Source organism: Saccopteryx leptura, chromosome 3 (assembly GCF_036850995.1).
Source record: "Saccopteryx leptura isolate mSacLep1 chromosome 3, mSacLep1_pri_phased_curated, whole genome shotgun sequence".
Classification (NCBI taxonomy): domain Eukaryota; kingdom Metazoa; phylum Chordata; class Mammalia; order Chiroptera; family Emballonuridae; genus Saccopteryx; species Saccopteryx leptura.
The window spans coordinates 286,939,841-286,960,035 of NC_089505.1; the positions used below are offsets into that span (position 1 = coordinate 286,939,841).

The 20,195-nt window shown below is 52.5% G+C and overlaps 1 protein-coding gene and 1 long non-coding RNA gene across 4 annotated transcripts in view; one reads left to right on the plus strand and one right to left on the minus strand.

The window, feature by feature from the left end:
• Positions 1–561: 561 nt before the first annotated feature.
• The window catches only part of PLB1 (phospholipase B1), a 122,868-nt gene continuing 103,234 nt past the window's right edge, over positions 562–20,195 (minus strand). Inside the window, exons 50-58 of the mRNA XM_066378622.1 lie at positions 17,036–17,087; positions 15,986–16,066; positions 14,415–14,480; positions 11,347–11,441; positions 9,912–9,993; positions 8,838–8,942; positions 7,839–7,934; positions 3,972–4,046; positions 562–1,952 (exon numbers count right to left, since the gene is read on the minus strand). Of these exons, the coding sequence (XP_066234719.1) occupies positions 1,749–1,952; positions 3,972–4,046; positions 7,839–7,934; positions 8,838–8,942; positions 9,912–9,993; positions 11,347–11,441; positions 14,415–14,480; positions 15,986–16,066; positions 17,036–17,087 (856 nt within the window). The 3' untranslated portion in view covers positions 562–1,748. The remainder of the gene's footprint in view (positions 1,953–3,971; positions 4,047–7,838; positions 7,935–8,837; positions 8,943–9,911; positions 9,994–11,346; positions 11,442–14,414; positions 14,481–15,985; positions 16,067–17,035; positions 17,088–20,195) is intronic.
• On the plus strand, positions 3,486–7,991 carry LOC136401035 (uncharacterized). 3 transcript variants are annotated; one of them, XR_010750457.1, is made up of 5 exons: positions 3,486–3,826; positions 4,620–4,914; positions 6,456–6,604; positions 7,582–7,770; positions 7,852–7,991. It is a non-coding gene; the product is annotated as an uncharacterized lncRNA (long non-coding RNA). The 3 variants fall into 3 exon arrangements; XR_010750458.1 differs by lacking the exon at positions 3,486–3,826 and having other exon boundaries at positions 4,468–4,914; positions 6,408–6,604; XR_010750456.1 differs by lacking the exon at positions 3,486–3,826 and having other exon boundaries at positions 4,468–4,914.

Genomic DNA, 20,195 nt, shown 5'->3' on the forward strand with positions numbered 1-20,195 from the left:
TAGTTCTTTCATAAGTCTGCCTTTATTTTTAAAAAGAATGCTTTGTTCTTATCTCATGTTTTAAACTTTTTGTCTTTAATCTTTCTAAACAAACTTAGAGTCTGTCTTCAACACTGTTATAAGACATTTGTTGTGTCTACTGATTCTCACAGGGATTGTTCCTTCATTTTTTTCTATTTTTTTCTGAGTGGAGCAGGTATGTTGTCACAATTGTACAGAAACAGAAATTGAAGCTAGAAGAACACTGGGATGGGGCCTGGGTCCTCTGGGGACTTTATTCTGTTTTGCAAAAGAGGTAAGATGAGGAACCTTCATGAGAGGAAGGCAGGCAATTTTTATCCACACATTACATCCTTGTTCCTACGACCCTCTCTGGGCCTCCACTTCCCTGACAGTCTGGACCCCACCTCAGCCTCCACAGCAGAGAAGGAAACTCATTTCCATGTGTGTAGTGTTTTAGAGTGACAGAGCGTTTTCATATACACGTCTTATTTGCCAGCAGGCCTTGAGGCAGGAAAGGTGGGTACTCAGAGTCCACCTTTTAGAGAGCGGGTATCTGAGAAACAGGCTCAGGCGGTGATGGGGTTCACTCGGAAGGCCACTCATTCCAATGGTAAATCAGGGGTTCTGACTCACATTCTTTGTCATCCCAACTATGGGATCAGAGAGGTACTTAGAATGCAGAAGATGATGGATTCTTTTTTGTTTGTTTTTTATTGAGGTGAAATTCACAGGACTTACAATTAGCCATTTTAAAGTGAACAAGTCAGTGGTATTTAGTGCATTCATGAGGTTGTACAATCACACTTCTAAAACTTCTCCATCACCCCTTCCCTGGGTTTTTGTGCAGAATTAAAGGAATAATCAGGGTAGGGCACCCAGCTTAGGGCCTTGCCCCCAGTCAGGCCTGGACTGTCAGCCTCTCCAGCTGTCTCAGCAACCTGGTAATGTAGAGAGAAGAAGTCTTTCCCAAATTTAGCACCTTGAGGGAATCAGGTTGGAGAAATGTGAGGTATTCATGTCCCAATCCTTTTATTTTTTAAAGTGACATTTCAAAATTGCCCTCTTCCAGGAAACATTTCCCAATGTTGGAACTCCTAGTCTTGAGAACAATCCGACACATTTACCCACAATGCTCCAGTGTTGAATCACACTGCCATTGAGCTTCTTGTCTTTTGAAGGAGTTTGTCTTCTTGGCCAGGTACTGCACAGCCTTGGAAGTATCACAGTGTGCTGCGTTGTTCTGGGTACAAAACAGGTGCACGACAGGCGTGTGTTGGATTATATTGGATGGTGGCCAGCCAGCTCCCAAATTCTAGCCACCACTGGGTGACCAATGTTTTCCCCATGCTTGAAATAGTGGGTTTGGTGACTGAGGAGATGTCCCTCCAGCTGGGCTGGACCCTGATAGGGGTTGGTCTGGCCCTAGTCAGCCATCACTAGGGCAGCTCTGGCTGAGACGACATGAAAAGCTCTAGCTCCCACACCTGTGTTGTACAACAGATGGGAGATGGAAGCTTCAAGCAGGTTAACCCAAGAATAGAACAGCTTAGGCCTTATTTAAATCTGCCATTTCCAGGAGCATAGGCCCCAGGCCTCAATAAGTCATGATGGTCCTTTTGGCTTCCAACGTCATCAGGCGTCAAAGCAGGTGCTCTCTCTGTGCTGGTCAGGGGAGGCTGAGTAGGGGGCGATGAGGAATGGTGTGGCTGGGCATTTAGGATGAGTGCCCACACATGCCAGCGGGCCTAGAAGCTCATAGTATTCAGGCTCATTGGGGGATTTTCCCTCCGGCGACTTCTCATGGCTCTCCAGGCCATCACTGCACTGACACCAATTGCAAGGCCACCGCCTGCCGCCACTGGCATGGCCCAGGAGAGCACCTGGGGGCCTGCGTCAGCCTCGTCCTGGAGTAGCCGACTGTTCCTCAGGGTGTGCAGGTAAGGGCTTTCCTGTGGAGGAGAGGGTCAGGGGAGAAGGGCCTCTGAAAACCACCCTCCTGCCAACCTTCGGCTCACTCAGTCCCTGTCCTGGAGATGCTACGACAGCCTTGCACAGGTCACAGCTGGTCCATTTGTAAAGCTCCCTCATCGACACTGTGCCAGGTCTCCTGAAGGAGGAGGGGTGCCCAAAGAGGTCGGCACCCAGCTATCACCTCTCTGTGTGTCTCCTCAGCAACTGCTTTCCTGTCAACCTGATTGCGGAAGGTTGGGATCTGACGAGTGACCAAGGAAAGAGTCCTGGGGAGCTGGCAGAGTCCCCAACTCTGTTTCTTCTTGGCCACCCCTGGACAGCTGTCCCCTGCCTTCCATCCAGGGGTGCCTGGGAGCAGAGAAGGTCAGTGTGGGAGGGCAGCTGCCTCTGTAGCAGGTCAGAGAACCCACATTGAGAGGGGCCGGGAGAGGGGGTGTGGGGCCTGCCTCCCTCGGGAGCCCTGAGCTGGGGAGCCCTGAGCTGGGGAGCCCTGTGCTCGGGAGCCCTGAGCTCGGGAGCCCTGTGCTCGGGAGCCCTGTGCTCGGGAGCCCTGAGCTCGGGAGCCCTGAGCTCGGGAGCCCTGTGCTGGGGAGCCCTGTGCTCGGGAGCCCTGTGCTCGGGAGCCCTGTGCTGGGGAGCCCTGAGCTCGGGAGCCCTGTGCTTGGGAGCCCTGTGCTCGGGAGCCCTGTGCTCGGGAGCTGTGAGAGTGCCTGAGGGGTGAGAGGTGACCTCTCTCATTGGCCAGGCAGGAGATAAGACATATTGAGAAGGGAGCACATCACAAAGGAGCCTGTCAGTGTCTTATGAGAGGTGTAAACAGAAGAGAGAGGCCAAGGCAGGTGTGTGTCTGGGGCGGGAACAGGAGGGGGAGATAAGGTGGAACAGTAGCCCTGAAGAAGGACGTGGAAATTTCCCACAGGCGGAGCTGGGGGCAGGGCCCCCAGGAGGAAAAGATGTCAGGAGGAAAGCGCAGGCTCGGGCAGTTGAGCAGTCGTGGGGCTCGCCTGGGAGGCTACTCCATATTCAGGCACAGAGAGTGTCTCAGGTGCCTCTCTTCAATGGGCAGCAGGGAGGGCCTCAAGCACTCTTTACAGCAGGGGTCCCCAAACTTTTTTCACAGGGGGCCAGTTCACTGTCCCTCAGACCGTTGGAGGGCCAGACTATAAAAAAAACTATGAACAAATCCCTGTGCACACTGCACATATCTTATTTTAAAGTAAAAAAACAAAACGGGAACAAATACAATATTTAAAATAAAGAAGTAAATTTAAATCAACAAACTGACCAGTATTTCAATGGGAACTATGCTCCTCTCACTGACCACCAATGAAAGTGCGGTGGGGGCCGGATAAATGGCCTCAGGGGGCCGCATGCGGCCCGCGGGGGCCGTAGTTTGGGGACCCCTGCTCTACAGTACGCAGTTACTTCCAGGGAGGCTGCTCCGTGTCTGGCAGTGATCATGGGATGGACGAAGAGGGGAGAGAGGACCGCTGGGGAGCGAGTTAGGGACTTGTCAATGGTCCAGGTGAAGGGAGTAAGGGACTGGAAAGTGGCAGTGGTGGAAAGGAGGGACGAGGACTGCAGGCTCCCAGAACAGACACGGTGTCTTATTTCTCTCTGCCTCCCAACCCCCCACTCCTGGTGGCTGCCTGGCATGGGAGAGCTACTCAACCTTAAGACGGAGCATGACTCAGACCCCTCCGGGTAGAGGGTGACTCAAGGTTCTGGCCAGTGCTCTCTGCCTTCCCGGAGTGCTTCTCACTTTGGTGGGGACCTGTTGCTTTCTCTTGCCCCTCCCCCATGGCTGCTCACATTCTGAGGAGCCAAGACGCGTCAGGAGCAATGAGGAGAGGTGAGATTTGAGAATGGTGGCGGTGAGTGAAGGTGCACCACGCCGCAGCCTCCCAGAGGATTTTTTGTGTCCCCAGGTATCTAGATTAACCTCCCCCCTCCCCATTAGGCATCTGTCCTTCTGGATAGGAAGGACCTTTACTCACAGGAGAGGGACACTTGAGTTTGGTTCGGCTGTAGGTGAAGTTGTTGGAGGTCGTCTTACGGCCCACTGGTTCCAGCTAACGAGAGAAAAACACCCCTGATTCCCTCTGAAGCTGGGGAGGCTGCCCTATTGGGAGGGGTCTCTCCCCACACTGCCTCCATTTGCAAGATTGAAACCAATCAAGGTTTCACAAGGCAAGGTCCACAGCAGAGACCAGCAGTCCTGGGGCCAGAGCTGGACCTGACTCGCGCTCACAGAGTGACAGGTCAGAGTCCATCAGCGCAGAGTGGGCGCCCAAGTCTGCGTCCTGGATTTACTGAAGCCCAGGAGAGCACGGCCAGTCAGTCTGTCAGTCTAGAGACCACAGTGAGTAGAAGTTAGGGCCCAGAACCTCCATTTCTTGTCTCCTTGTGGGTGGCTGTGATTGTAGAACTCTGCGTTTTCAATTCAGAAATGATGATAATCTCATTGACCAACTTCTTGAAGTGTGTGGGGCTAGTTATTTTCAGGAAGACTTTGAAAATTCATTAGTTACCACAATATACCGCCACTACACATTGGTTACCATGACACGGTTACTACATTTGGCTTATCAGCCTTAAGAAAATGCATTTTCTCACTTGAGCATCTTTGCATGTTTTTCTCATAGATAAAAAGGTTTACTGGAAACACTCCTGGGAGCATTTGTGGTTCAGAGAATTTCTGCTTAATACTTTTGATCCTGGGACCCTCCGAGAATGAGCTGGATGTGGCTGTACCCCCTGCTCCCAACATCTTCAGCCAGTAGTCTAACCCACGGCATGTGGCCAGCCCGAAGAAGGATGGGAACCTGGCACGCTCACCTATTCAGACTGTTTGAACCTCTGGCCTCTACCACCTTACAATCTGCATCCCTGCCTGTTCCTGACCTCATTGGCTCCTGACCCCCAGGTACTGCCTACGGGGTAAGTGAACGTACTCTGTGCCAGCTAATGACCATACCTGGCTCATGATCTTGTTTTTTGTTGTCTTAAAGCCTTTATCCCTGCTTCTTAGTAACACAGTTAGATAAATGGTAATGAAATGAACACATCTATGTAACCAGCATCCAGATCAAGGAACAGAATATCACCTGTACCTAGAGCCTCCTGCCACCCTCTTCTGCCATAATTCACCCCAATAAGACCATATATTAATTTGCTTGTTTTTGAAATGTATGTCTATATTGCTGCATGTTGTTGAAGTTCATTTCTCACCACTGTAAGGTATTCCACTGTATGACTTTTTTTTTAACCATTTGCCTGTTGGTAGACATTAGGGGAGTTTTCCATTGGGAATTATGAACAGCACTGCTGCAAAAGGTCTGTCTGCATCTTTCGGTGAACCCATGTGTTCCTTTCTGGTGGGAATAATCCCAGGAGTAGAGTTGTTGTGTCACAAGGAATCCACATGTTCAGCTTTAGTAGATATGTCAAAGAGTTTTCCAAAGTGGTTTTAGGCATAAACTGTTTTTAAAAGTCTCCCGATGATTCTATTCTGCAGCCCAAGCTGAGAATTGCTGTCATAAAGGCTATAAGCCCAGAGACAGGGCTACCAATCAGGAGGCTTGGTTGTCACCCAGCACCTGGGGAGAAGCAGCTAGTAGGTGACAGAGGGATTTCTGCAGGAGGAAGCAACCAGCAGTGAAGGATTAGGCATCAGAAAAAAAGAGAAGGAGAAACTCTATAAGCAGACAGAAGAATAAAGAGGAAGAGAAAAACATTTCCTGGTGCTGCTTGTATTTCTGGCTTTGCCAAAGTCTCTGGAAGAAGCATAAACTGTTAAGAGAGGAGGGGCAGGAGAAGAAAAGTTTACAGTGCTTGCTGCCACGGTAGGGTACCCTGGGAGCATCAGCCAACGCCTGCAGACACGATGTCATATGACTGTTATTATGAGACGTGAATTCACCAGTTACATATGTGCTTATCTGGCTGGGAGCGGGAAGGCCAGGTGGTGCTGTGTCCAGAACACTAGGCAATTAGACTTGAGTGCTAATCCCTGCTCTACCACTAACTGGCTGTGTGATCCTGGCCACATGGCCTCATGTTTCTGAGTTTTAGTTATAGAGCATTCTGGCCGGATGACCTCTAAGAGCCCTTCTTGTTCTAAGGGCCTGTTATTGATTTTATATCACTCTAGGGGTGAAATACCAGTAAGAGAATCATCTGAAAAGTTGGCCTGATGCAATCAATAGCTTTATATCTGGGATGGTTTTGGATGAAAACAGTGGACTATACAATTATTTCCTCAAATTATATAGCATAGGGTAAGACATCCTTAGATGGTTTTAGTTCAGTTTTGCTTTGTTATTGTTGTTTTAAATTCAAAATACGGCAGGGACAGTGATGGGTGGGAACCACGGGCAGCCTTGTAGCATTATCGGTGTGGCTCTGTGGCAGTGTGTACCTTTCGTTTTCAGATCTAAACCCCTCCCACTTGCCTTTACACATAAAAGCTTCTCATGCAGGCGAAAGGGAGAACTGCTGAGCTGTTCTGGAAGCAGAGGCCAGAGCTACATCCTTAATTCAAGCAGAAAGAGACCAAAGGACCTTGTCATTTTTGAGTCATCAAGCCCCAGGAGACTCCTGGCATTGGGCAGGCTCAGAATGCCACCAGGTAGGAAGGCCACATTGATGGAACTGCTGGGAAACAAAAGATAAGGGCTAAGCATTCTGGGCTCTTCTTGGAATCTGGGTCTCCCTGAGTTCCCGGTGGGGACGGAGGGATTTCAAAAGCAATGGAGTTGTGTGACTCAGCCACTGAAGGACAACTGAACTTCAAAACAAATATCTGTAGAAGAAATGAAGTCTACTGTACCAACTTGGATTCAAAAAAATTACTGTGTGGAGGGAACTTAAGGATGTTGTCATCGAAATTCAGAGTCCTGGGCTGAGAGTGTGATGAAAGATTTAGGAATGGGCAGAAGGTGACGTCAATGGGAGGAAAACAAAAGGAGAGGAAGGCCGAGTCTGTAATTAAGACGGCCAAGCTTAAAACCTGCTTACATGCCATTCTGAGCAGAGGAGATGGTGCAGCTAAGAGAAAGTCAATCTTGTGAGTCAGCCGAGTGAGCTACCAGACCTATCGGATGAGCTGACAGGTGTGGGGATATTTGCACAGTGGTGGTTGGCAGGGACACGGCAGGCCTGAACTGCAGTACAGGGCGCAGGAGTGCAGACTGTTTAGTCACCATGGGAGAACCGAGGGAACGTGCACATCAGGGTGGGGATTGGGTTACCCACTGAGACTGCATCAAAAGAAGCCAGTGGACTGGAAGGCATTTCATGTGCTCTGTGCAAATGTGCGCAGTAGTGAGTAGTCAGCCATGAAGGACAGAGGCAAGGCCAGGTGTCCCTGCGGCTCCGGGGCTGCATGTTCATTGCGAATGGTTCCCCTTAGAACCTTAAGAAAGGTGGCTGCCTGGGAAACAGGCTGGGCGGCTCTTTTCTTTTTGCTGTTGAAAGAAATAATAGTTGAAAATGTATTCAGACTAGAGTGATGGGCTGACATTTGTTCAATGTTAATGATTTGCTGGATGCTATTCACACATTACCTCAAATTTCTGAGATGTGTCATTTTCAATGTTTTTACAGATGTTGATGCAGATGGCCAAAGAGACATTGTTTGCCTAAGGTCACACACTGAGGGGTAGAAGCTGTTATTTTCAGCCAGTCTATCTGATTACAAAGTCATCCCCCATATTGCTGAGAGAATCACATCTGCCAGGACAGGTGAGGTGCGCTGCCTTGCTGAGCATCGGGGAGAAAGGTGCCACGTCACCGGTAGGTTTTTGTTGTCAACATCCTGGGGTGGCCCTTTGACACAGCCCACTGGGTCCACAGGCACTCACCATGTTGTTCCAGAGTGCGATGGCCATCTCGGCATGGCCGCGTTCTGAGAAGTGGAAACAGTCTTCGGAGAAGAAGGTGAGGTCCGCTCCCCCTCTCTGCGACCAAAGGCAGGGGGATTACCTTCCTGGGACAGGAGCACCGCTACCTGCCCCCTACCCACCTAGGAGGTGCCCTGGGCACTTCCCTTTTCATCCTTCAACTCTGCTGGTAACTGGCTCCAATATTGATGGAGAAATTCCCCAATTTTTGAATTTTTATTTTTTAAACAGACATGAATCATGGCCACCAGCAGTCCACCCCTTTCCTTCCGCATCCCTACCCTAACAGTTGAAAAAGAATAACATTTTTCGTGCGGAGGACCCAGGTTCGATTCCCGGCCAGGGCACACAGGAGAAGCGCCCATTTGCTTCTCCACCCCTCCGCCGCGCTTTCCTCTCAGTCTCTCTCTTCCCCTCCCGCAGCCAAGGCTCCATTGGAGCAAAAGGCCCGGGCGCTGGGGATGGCTCTGTGGCCTCTGCCCCAGGCGCTAGAGTGGCTCTGGTCGCAACATGGCAACGCCCAGGATGGGCAGAGCATCGCCCCCTGGTGGGCAGAGCGTCGCCCCCTGGTGGGCGTGCCGGGTGGATCCCGGTCGGGCGCATGCGGGAGTCTGTCTGTCTCTCCCTGTTTCCAGCTTCAGAAAAAATAAAAAAAAAAAAAAAAAAAAAAAAAAAGAATAACATTTTTAGGGAGATTTTCATTTATCCCAATCCAGCAAATAGCAGGGCCGTGCCTCAGGCCATTGTGTGGCCAATGTTGTTTTTCTCCTGCTCTTTCCAAGTGCATCTGGATTCTAATTATACTCCAAAAAGGGGTGAAGGGGAAACAGAAAAACCAACCTCTTGGGAGCCCTCTTAGAGACAGAGAGAGCATAAAAAAAACCCACACAGAAAAGAAAACACATCATCGAAGATATGGCCTCCCTACACATGTGCCTCTCAGAAGTGCCTGCAGCTTACCTCGTTCAGGGGGACAAGGGTGTTTTGGAAGAAAGGCTGCACGACCACCGTGAAGTCCTCACGCTGCAGGTACTGGTGCCAGTAGGAGAACCTGGATACGCCACTCTGCGGACGGGGAGAGAGGCTGCTCAACCCTCCACCGAGGATGGACAGGTTCCAGTCCGACTGCCTTGGGCTGGTCGTGATGGGGGCCAACCCACCCTAAATAAATGTGGCTTAAAGGGGTCTCTGCAGGAGTAACACCCAATTCCACTCCGAAGACTGGGTACGGCTGGGTCTGAGCTGCCAACCAGACTCGTGGGCCAAAGGCCTCCCCTGTTCTCACTGCAGAGGTGAGTTAGAGCGCGGGCTCCAGTTCAGATCCTGCTCAAATAGAGCCCATTTCAATGCCAGTTCCCCCAAGTGCTCGTGGACTTGGGGGGGGGGGTGAGCGTTCATAGACTTTGAATATAAGTGCCAAAACGTGGACTCTAAAAGAGATAGATTAAATGGGCTTATTCTTAAGGAGCTTATGATCCATTTGAAGTGGGACAAGATGTGGAAAAGCATGAGGAACATGTGGTCAGTGAAGTGTAGGCTGAAGCTGACATGGGGAGATATCCGGGGGGAAGTCCAGTCCGGGGAGCAGCTTAGAAGAGGTAAGGCAACATGCCCCGTGCGTGAGGGGCATACGTTGCAGAAAGGCTTGCAGTGGACATGTCAAGGGAGGGACAGTAAGTTGGGTGGGGCTAAGCCTTATGTTCTTAAGAAGGGAGAGAGACCAATTGGCCATAAACACTCCCCCTCCTCCTCTGGGTGGGGGATTGTGGCCACACATGACATCCATTCTGGGAGCTGAGTGCTGGTCACGGCTCAGGGATGACTGGCCCAGGACTGGGAGGTGAGAGCTCTCTCAGCTCCCCTTCCGAGATCTCTCACTCCCCCTCCTCCCCAGACTCGGTGTTCAGTTCACCTGGATACATATTTCAGGGCTGGGCTCTGCCTTTAGGGAGTAGTCCTGCTCTCAGGAGTAGACCTGCTCTCAGCGGTCAGGGTGCCTCCCCTCTGGGGTAGGAAGAGGGGGTGCAGGGTTACCTGAAAGTTCCAGTTCACTTTCTTCAGATTTTGCATCTCCAGGGAGTTCTCCTGGGAGCGTAGGAGGCAAGTGCAGCTGCTCCTATAAGACAAGGCCGTGGAGAAGCCCCTTGGGGGCAGCCTGGCTCTGCCCCCCCCCCCACATACAGAGGAAGCTGCTACCCACAGGGGCCTGGACCCTGTGCTGCCTCGCATGGGAAGGTGGAGACACACAGGTGTCCCCACAACACAGCCTTGCTGACTTGTGGACCTCGGCCACAGAACCGAGCTCTAAGGTCACAAGGTCCAGTACTTGTTGAGAGAGAAGGTGGACGAGTTGGCACCCGATGCCTGCATCTCTGTGTGGACAGGCTGCCCATGCTCTGTGCCCCTGACTGCTCCATTCCAAGCTTGTGACTTCTGGGCTTTCTCCAGGAAATGACCAGTAGGGAGGGCTGGAGTTTTGGAAGGACTGCCATGATGGCCCAGTCTTCCTTCTTCATGCTCCCGAGGCCTCCCCTCTCCACCTCTAGCTACACGAGACTCTCCCTCAGGGCTCCAGAGCGGGGAGTCTCCTGAGAAGCCAGGGAGCATCAAATCAGCTTGAGCTACCTGACAAAGTAGGATGTATGGCCAGCAGATGCAGGAGGAGCCTGTCATACCCCCCAGCCATTGGCCGCTCTACCCAGGGGCTGGGTTCCTAGCAAGAATGGGAACTAGATTGTCATCTTCCTAGCAAATCCATTTAACACCAGATAGGACTTCTAACCTCCTAGGAAATCTCCTCCTCCCAAAGCAAAACTCTAGGAGATCCTCTGGCCTCAGATAATGGCACCTTCCTGCCAGGGTCACAGCTGAGCTTTAAACAAATTCTAGCCCTCAACAGAAATTCTTGTCCTGCACTGGCTTTCAAGGACAGTTATATCAAGGATATTATAAAACCCTCTTTCCTGAGACACTGCCCCATGAGGGCCAAGGACTTTATATGCACGTCCTATAGACCTCCCATCTACTCTCTAAGAAGATTGCACAGGTGAGGAGTGATAGGCCCAGAGAGGGTGGGGCGGTTTGGGCAAGGCCCCACAGCTCATACAGGGCAGAGCCAGAATCTAAGGCCAGGTACAACCGTCCGGAACGCTCACTGCCCTCCGGGCCTCTCAGACACGGAGCCACTCACTGGAGGTGGAGTGTGGAATCATCCGCAACGTCAGGAGGCTTTGAGGACCGTTTTGTCTGTCTCACTCTACAGAAAAGCAAACTGGGGCCCTGGGAGATGAAGTGACTTGCACACAGTCAGCATTCAATAACATAGAGGCATTTCCAAATGATTTTCCAAGTCCCCCACGAGTTGTCCTCTTTATAGGACTCCCCACTCTGTCTGCGATGGTCTCACCATTGGCATTTGTGAGCCCTGCTCTCCCAGGGCCCTCACGTGGCGACCGTGATGGGTACTTACTGAGCTGCCTGCAGCGTGTTACATTTCCCGTCGTGGCCCTGGTGCAGAACAGGCAGCTCCATGACCTGAACCACGTTGATGAAAGCCCTCGGGAGCTGTGATGAGCAGAGGAGTGGGCTTCATTAGTCTCCAGGACACTGACTACTGATGAAATGGGCCTAAAGGGTCATCTACAAGCCAACCTCCCCCCTCCCCAATTTTACCAATAAAGAAATTGAGACCCAGAGAGGGAACACAACTTGTATTAATCTTGCTGAATCGTCTTTATCCGCCCCACTTTCTACTTTGAGAAACTGAGACACAGAGAAGTCAATTGCCCAAAGTCACACTGTTAGTAAGCCAAAGCACCTGGCTGCACACAAGGTCAGTTGGCTCCAGGTTGAGCTCCTTGCCACCAACAATACAATTGGCTTCAGTTAGAATTTCCCCGTGGAGGAGCTCAGCAGCCGGCCCCTCCCATATGGCCACAGTGCCTATGCATGGTGCCCCTGATGCTCAGCCTGCATCTCCCCGCCCCGTGCCTATGCATGGTGCCCCTGATGCTCAGCCTGCATCTCCCCGCCCTGGTGCCTATGCATGGTGCCCCTGATGCTCAGCCTGCATCTCCCTGCCCTGGTGCCTATGCATGGTGCCCCTGATGCTCAGCCTGCATCTCCCCACCCCAGTGCCTATGCATGGTGCCCCTGATGCTCAGCCTGCATCTCCCTGCCCTGGTGCCTATGCATGGTGCCCCTGATGCTCAGCCTGCATCTCCCCACCCCAGTGCCTATGCATGGTGCCCCTGATGCTCAGCCTGCATCTCCCCATCCTGGTGCCTATGCATGGTGCCCCTGATGCTCAGCCTGCATCTCCCTGCCCTGGTGCCTATGCATGGTGCCCCTGATGCTCAGCCTGCATCTCCCCGCCCTGGTGCCTATGCATGGTGCCCCTCATGCTCAGCCTGCATCTCCCCGCCCCGGTGCCTATGCATGGTGCCATTGATGCTCAGCCTGCATCTCCCCACCCCGGTGCCTATGCATGGTGCCCCTGATGCTCAGCCTGCATCTCCCTGCCCCGGTGCCTATGCATGGTGCCCCTGATGTTCAGCCTGCATCTCCCCGCCCTGGTGCCTATGCATGGTGCCCCTGATGCTCAGCCTGCATCTCCCCACCCCGGTGCCTATGCATGGTGCCCCTGATGCTCAGCCTGCATCTCCCCACCCCGGTGCCTATGCATGGTGCCCCTGATGCTCAGCCTGCATCTCCCCACCCCAGTGCCTATGCATGGTGCCCCTGATGCTCAGCCTGCATCTCCCCACCCCAGTGCCTATGCATGGTGCCCCTGATGTTCAGCCTGCATCTCCCCGCCCTGGTGCCTATGCATGGGGCCCCTGATGCTCAGCCTGCATCTCCCCACCCCGGTGCCTATGCATGGTGCCCCTGATGCTCAGCCTGCATCTCCCCACCCCGGTGCCTATGCATGGTGCCCCTGATGCTCAGCCTGCATCTCCCCACCCCAGTGCCTATGCATGGTGCCCCTGATGCTCAGCCTGCATCTCCCCACCCCAGTGCCTATGCATGGTGCCCCTGATGCTCAGCCTGCATCTCCCTGCCCTGGTGCCTATGCATGGTGCCCCTGATGTTCAGCCTGCATCTCCCCGCCCCGATGCCTATGCATGGGGCCCCTGATGCTCAGCCTGCATCTCCCCACCCCGGTGCCTATGCATGGTGCCCCTGATGCTCAGCCTGCATCTCCCCACCCCGGTGCCTATGCATGGTGCCCTTGATGCTCAGCCTGCATCTCCCCACCCCGGTGCCTATGCATGGTGCCCCTGATGCTCAGCCTGCATCTCCCCACCCCAGTGCCTATGCATGGTGCCCCTGATGCTCAGCCTGCATCTCCCCGCCCCGGTGCCTATGCATGGTGCCCCTGATGCTCAGCCTGCATCTCCCTGCCCCGGTGCCTATGCATGGTGCCCCTGATGCTCAGCCTGCATCTCCCCACCCCAGTGCCTATGCATGGTGCCCCTGATGCTCAGCCTGCATCTCCCCGCCCCGGTGCCTATGCATGGTGCCCCTGATGCTCAGCCTGCATCTCCCCGCCCTGGTGCCTATGCATGGTGCCCCTGATGCTCAGCCTGCATCTCCCCGCCCCGGTGCCTATGCATGGTGCCCCTGATGCTCAGCCTGCATCTCCCCGCCCCGGTGCCTATGCATGGTGCCCCTGATGCTCAGCCTGCATCTCCCCACCCCGGTGCCTATGCATGGTGCCCCTGATGCTCAGCCTGCATCTCCCCACCCCAGTGCCTATGCATGGTGCCCCTGATGCTCAGCCTGCATCTCCCCGCCCTGGTGCCTATGCATGGTGTCCCTGATGCTCAGCCTGCATCTCCCTGCCCTGGTGCCTATGCATGGTGACCCTGCTGCTCAGCCTGCATCTCCCCACCCCAGTGCCTATGCATGGTGCCCCTGATGCTCAGCCTGCATCTCCCCACCCCAGTGCCTATGCATGGTGCCCCTGATGCTCAGCCTGCATCTCCCCGCCCCGGTGCCTATGCATGGTGCCATTGATGCTCAGCCTGCATCTCCCCACCCCGGTGCCTATGCATGGTGCCCCTGATGCTCAGCCTGCATCTCCCCACCCCAGTGCCTATGCATGGTGCCCCTGATGCTCAGCCTGCATCTCCCCGCCCTGGTGCCTATGCATGGTGTCCCTGATGCTCAGCCTGCATCTCCCCGCCCTGGTCCCTGTGCATGGTGACCCTGCTGCTCAGCCTGCATCTCCCCACCCCAGTGCCTATGCATGGTGCCCCTGATGCTCAGCCTGCATCTCCCCACCCCAGTGCCTATGCATGGTGCCCCTGATGCTCAGCCTGCATCTCCCCACCCCGGTGCCTATGCGTGGTGCCCCTGATGCTCAGCCTGCATCTCCCCGCCCCAGTCCCTGTGCATGGTGACCCTGCTGCTCAGCCTGCATCTCCTGAGCACAGCTTGCCTAGTTGCACCATGGGGGCATCCTCAGTGAGTGAGCAGACAGGCAGGTTACCGGCAGGAAACAGGACCCAGAAACTAGCTGCTGCTCCTTCCTACCTCCTCGTAGAGGATGTCCAGGGCCTGCTGGACATGCTGAACATATTCCATGGCCGAGTGGTCCTCCTGTGAAGAAAGAAGGGGTTCTCCTCAGCTCTGGCTCAGAGGAGGAGGGGAGTGGTCCGATGCCCAGCATTGAAAGGTCCTGGGGGCCTGGAATGGTGGCATAGTGGGTACAGAGGGGCTGTGATGGCACTGGATAGGCTGGGAAGCCCAGCTCTTGCTGCTGGGGGACAGAGTCTCTTGTAAGAAGTCATCCCTAGACCGCTATGAGACACCAGGAACCACCCTGACCTCACCTTGCTCCACAGAACCTCAAACCCAGAGGTAGCCCCTGGCAGTGCAGGCCCACCCCTCTCCAGTCTCATCTGTCACCAGCCGCAGCCTTCTCCAACAATGACAGTGCCCCTGATGGCCAGGCTCCCTTTCCTCTGGGCTTTGGCCATGCTGGTCCCCTGCCTGCCCCAGGATTCCTACTGTCCCTTGTGACTCAGCTTGCGGGTCTCCCCCTCTGGCCCATCTTCCACCTGGAGGCTGATTTCGCCCTTGCCTAGTTAATCCTGGTGGTGGCGGTCAGCGCCCTTTCACAAAAACGCTCTCAGGAGCATACACCTGTTCACACACGGGACAGGCATTCTGTGGCTAGCAGTAGGCTCTGGGGTCACTTGTGGTTTCCTGGACCTCATGGAGACCAAGATACAATGACATTTTATTCCCCAAGGGGTAGTGTCTCTTTTGCCACCAGAGTCTGTGTAGTAAGGGGGAGAACAGAAGGGTGGGCGCCTGGAAGAGCGAAGCCCTGTGTGGGGAAGGAACTCCATCCAGCCCTCGGTGGCTGTCTCCACGAACCCCAAGGAATGATAAAAGCCTTTCTCCCCGGCCTGTGACTGTCAAACATTCTACCGTGACCTCTGAGTAATGGCAGCTGTCTTTTCCTGGCCAAATAAAATACAGGACTTCCTCAACTTGGAACAAGCTGTATTCCAAAAGTTATTATTTCCCAAAGTTTGTAAGTCTCGGTGCATTTCCCCACAAAAACAGTAGTAGGAACAGAGTTGGGTTCCCAGGCTGGCTAGCTGAGGTGGGTTAACTTATGATGTCCCCAAGTGCAGAAAGCTATCCTGTTGGGACTGGTTCAATTTTATCCAACCTCATTTATGACATGGTTTCAGCTCCCTCTGCACACCCTACACCCCCCATGAGAAAAAAACACACCAACAAACGGGCAGAGACTGGAAGCAGCTACTGGGTGGACCTCACTAGTTATCCACTGAGTACCAGAAAATAGGACGTGTGTGCATCAGAGAGGACAACAGAGGACATCCATCAGCAGTGCCTGAAGCGTGGGTGCTTCTAGACACTCTGGAATCGGGAAACCAATGCAGCTGGTCTCTGAGGGGCTTCTCAGTAACAGGCAACGCCAGGCCTCATGGGGTGTGTATGAGCCAGGGGCTTCCCGGGTAGACTCAGGTGCCTGGGAAGTGGCCATGTGACTCCCCCAGGAGGCTCAGGACCCAGGGCATGGACAATGGACCCGTCTCAGGTCCCCCGTGGGGCTGGTCGGGGCCTACCGGATTCTCGCAGTAATGACACAAGTCATTGCTCCCAATGAACAGTGTGATCAGCTTCCAGTCTTTCTCCAGGTTGATTTCCTGAGGGGACAGAGATCCCAGGTTTAGGGTTGGGTGGGACATTCAGGGGGTGCTTCCCAGGCCCAATAGCCCAAGTGTCTCTCATGGTCTCTGTATCACGATGAAGAGAGGATGCCAAGTGGAGTCTCCCTCCCCCTCCCCCCCGCCCCCCCCCCCCCCCCCCCGCACTGGAGCAGGGAGCTTCTCAGTGTGTGCGTGCCTGCGTGTGTGCACGTGTGCATGTGTGTGTCTGCCCACCCAGTGCAAGGGCCTGTTTTCCCTTTGAAATCTTCTTCAGAAAGCTGCAGTCCCATGTGAAGCAGACTGTGTTAACATCCCCCCTCCCCCAAAAAACCACACCATCTAAAGGCCTTCAAAGGAGCAGAGGGCAAAAGATGCAGCTGGGAGCAGAAACCCAGAGCTGCCTCCTGGGAGAGCGCTTCAGGTGTGGGGCCAGGGCGGTGGGCCGGGGTGGGGCCTGGACGGGGCGTCCTGTGTGGACCGAGAGGTGGCGTGGGGGCTGGGAGGCCCTCCGAGGAGCCTGCTTTCCACTCGGCCACCACCATAATAGGAGTCCTGCCAGGAGCTGAATTCCAAGGCACACACACAGAGCATTAAAAAGAGAAAGTTCTAGTGAGAAAGTTGAGAGGGGCCGGGTGAGCTAGGAAGGAGGAAGGACTGGAATGAGAAGGCTATTTTTAGAACCCAGCATTTACATAACGGGGCTCTGCAAGCCAACTCCGGTAACGTGGGAAGCTGCCAGAGGCCAAGGCCACCGGTGCTCTGCTCCATCTCCCCTTTCTGCAGTGACTGCAGGGGCAGGGGGTGCCAGAGCCGTGGGTGAGGGTGCAGCAAACGGTGCCTCTGCGGTAAGACCTGCTCGAGCCAGGGGCAGGAGCTGCAGTGGGGCACAGGGGCCCTTTAGAGCCACTGTACCCACCCCAGGTGGGGACCCAGCCCTGTTCAGGGTGGCTGAGGCCCTGTACTCACAGGGCTTCTTTTCATTCGCTCCACCAGGTCCCGGGCCTGGGCTGGCATGTCCCTAGGCAGGAGAGAAGGGATTGTCAGAGCTAGCTCAGGAGCGAGAGCTCAAGCTGTAGGAGCTTGGTGAGGCAAAGATATGCTTCAGGAAGACAAATGTTAAGTTTATTTAGAATGTATCTCAAGAAATCGCAACTGCGTAATAACCAAAGCTCTGCCATGGACCTCGGAGCCACCCGGACCCGGACCCTGCAGGGGCTAATCTCCACCCCACATCTTCCTGTAGGCCGCCCTCTTGGGCCGCCGCGGGAGGTGGCTGCGCAACCTTCCATCGGGGCTGTTCCCTTGTATTTCTTCCGGCTCTTTCCTTGCAAGCTGAGTCTGTTCACTTCTTACTCGGCCGCCTGTTTTAAAAATAACCTTTTTTGTGTATTTGAAAAAAAGTCATAGCCCTAAATTATCCCTCAGCTTTCTCTTTTCCAGGCTTCATTACTCCTTTAACCTTTACTTCTAAGTCCCACCCTCTGTTCCTTTAATCCTTTTGTTTTTCTTCTCTGTAATTACTTTGGATTTCCACACCACTTTCCGTCTCCCCACTTGCCCCTCTCCCTACAAAACAGGATGGGGGAGACAAAAGCCGAGAGGATTAGTTCTCCCTTCATCTCCCAGACATCTGCCACAAACGAGGAAATGAATGCTTCTGGGTCAGAGATCTGCATGCCAATGGAATACTCCTCAGCAATAAAGACAAACAGCGATTGATATGTACAACAACGTGGATGCTTCTCAGAATAACTTTGCTGGGTGAAAGAGGTTAGGACAAGAAAGGAGTACACAGTCTATGACTCCATTTACATAACATTCTATAAAATTAAGACTGATCTATAGTGACAGAAAGCAAGTCAGTGTTTGCCTGGAGTGGGGTAGAGACTGGAAGGGGCAAGAGGGAGAGATTACAGAGGGGCACAGAGAAACTTTAGGGAGTGATGCGTGTCTACATCATTTTGATTGCAGTGATGGTTTAACACAGGGGTCTCAAACTCAACTCAGCATGTGGGCCGCAGAGCAAGATCACAGCCCTTCGGCGGGCCACACTAGGTCTACAAAAGGCAACTGTTACGCAACACTTTTCTCACTGCAGTTGAAAACAAAAAAAAAAATCAGTACAACAAGCACAATCGTACATGCAGTTTACTCAGTGTCACAAAACGACCAGAAACTGTAGTTCGCATCACAACTGCTGTTAACTAAGCTAATATCTAGCTAGGATGCTAGAGAAATGAAAAATACAAGTAGGCCCCTAGGCTTACTTAATTTTATCCAAAATATTTTGAACTTCGTGGATTAGTCTCCAGGCCGCACAAAATTGTTCAGCGGGCCGCATGTGGCCAGTGGGCCGCGAGTTTGAGACCCCTGGTTTAACAGGTATATGCATATGTAAAACTTATCAAATTACAGACTTTTAATGACAGTGCATTGCATGTCAGTTAAACCTTTTCTTTGTATATGATAAGTTATGTCAGCAAAGAGATACAGACAACAGAGGCTTCCATGGAAGAAGTCATAGAAGCAGTCACTGGTACCCGATGGCTATTTAAAATCTCTGATGTCCACAATGAGCTGGGCACGTGGCCAAGCACACATGGCACCTTCGCTGCCCTTCTTTCTCAGCTACATACCCAGGGTCACACCCATACACTATTGCTATTGATGGGTACATCAGAAAGCTATAAAGAAAGCCTGTCCTGTTTAAAGATAACAAACAACCAAAGTACCTACAACCTTCTAATAGGCCCAAGATGTGCCTAAGGGAATTCATGGATGATAAGCCCCTAGGAGAGCTAGGGGAAGTAAGGAATGCTCACTTCCTCCTCTTTTCCCATGTTCTTCAGGCTCAGAGCAAGCCCTACCTCCCTCGTGAGCCTTCTCTCTGCGCTCATTTATCCACACCTCCTCCATTTTCTCTTCTATCCTGGTACAAAGAGCCCTGCTCATGGAGTTATGGGGCCAGGGTTCTTCTTTCAGCTCTGCTACTAACTTGTTGTGTGGTCTCACCCAACTTACCAAATCCTGCTAGGGCTGAATTTTTCTCACTTTTTAAATGAAGAGGTTGAACTAGATGAATTCTGGGTCTGTGTCAGTATTCGGACTGCCTAGTCCTCATGCTTCACTTCTCTGTTCTCTTGGTTGCACTCCGAAGTACAAAGTAATTTCTGTCTGCAATGTTGCCAAATGCAATAGTTTTCCCCCCTTAGTTATTTGTTCATTTACTCTCCTTAATTAGACTGCAAGCTCTCTGGAGGGAGGGAGTTTACTTTTTGACCCTTTCGTATCTTTTAGTAATCACCTTGGCAGGTGTTCAATGAATTCTTGCTTATTAATTGATTAAAGAGGAGTTAGATGTTTAATAAAACTTTGAAAGTAAATATCCTAATAATGGCAAAATTTTTTTGCATGTGTATTATATACTGTACCGAGTACTTTCCATGGATTATTATCTCACTTAATCCTTATAACAACCTCGAGAAGTGGGTACTCTTATTATCCCTATTAATAGAGGATGAAACTAAAACTCAGAGATGCTGAGTCACTTGCCCAAAGTCACACAGCTAGTAAGTCTGGGAGCTGAGATCTGGACACAGATGGTCTGACCCCAGGTCCCATTATCTTGGTTGCTTGGCTGCGGTATTTAGCTTTCTATTTAAGGTGAACTGATCCTTATCAACACTTAGCTAAACACAGAGTACGGATAAAAGAGTGACAGAACATCTCTCCCACCTTGCTTACTAAGTCGATGGCTAACTCTCCTTCCCTCTAATATGAGACACCAGATATACCAGCAAGAAGCTGCGAGTCTGAGCTACTTCCCCTGCCACGGACTGGTTCCGGTGGAGACGTTGAGCAGCAGTAAAATGAAAAAGGCAGTAAAAGAAGTGAAGCGAGAAGGGGGCTTAAATGTCAACAGACTTAGGAATCACCTCCCAGTTAATGAAGCCTGAGCTGTGGAATAATAATGAAATGACGATAACGATGATGATGATAATTATTATAATAGTCATAACAGCGGTTAGATGTTGACATTGTGACCCCATGAAGCCAAGTTTCTTGCAGAAAAATAAGTTCTTCCTGCTTATGACGTCAAGGAACTGACATTGCTTCCTGCAGCTCA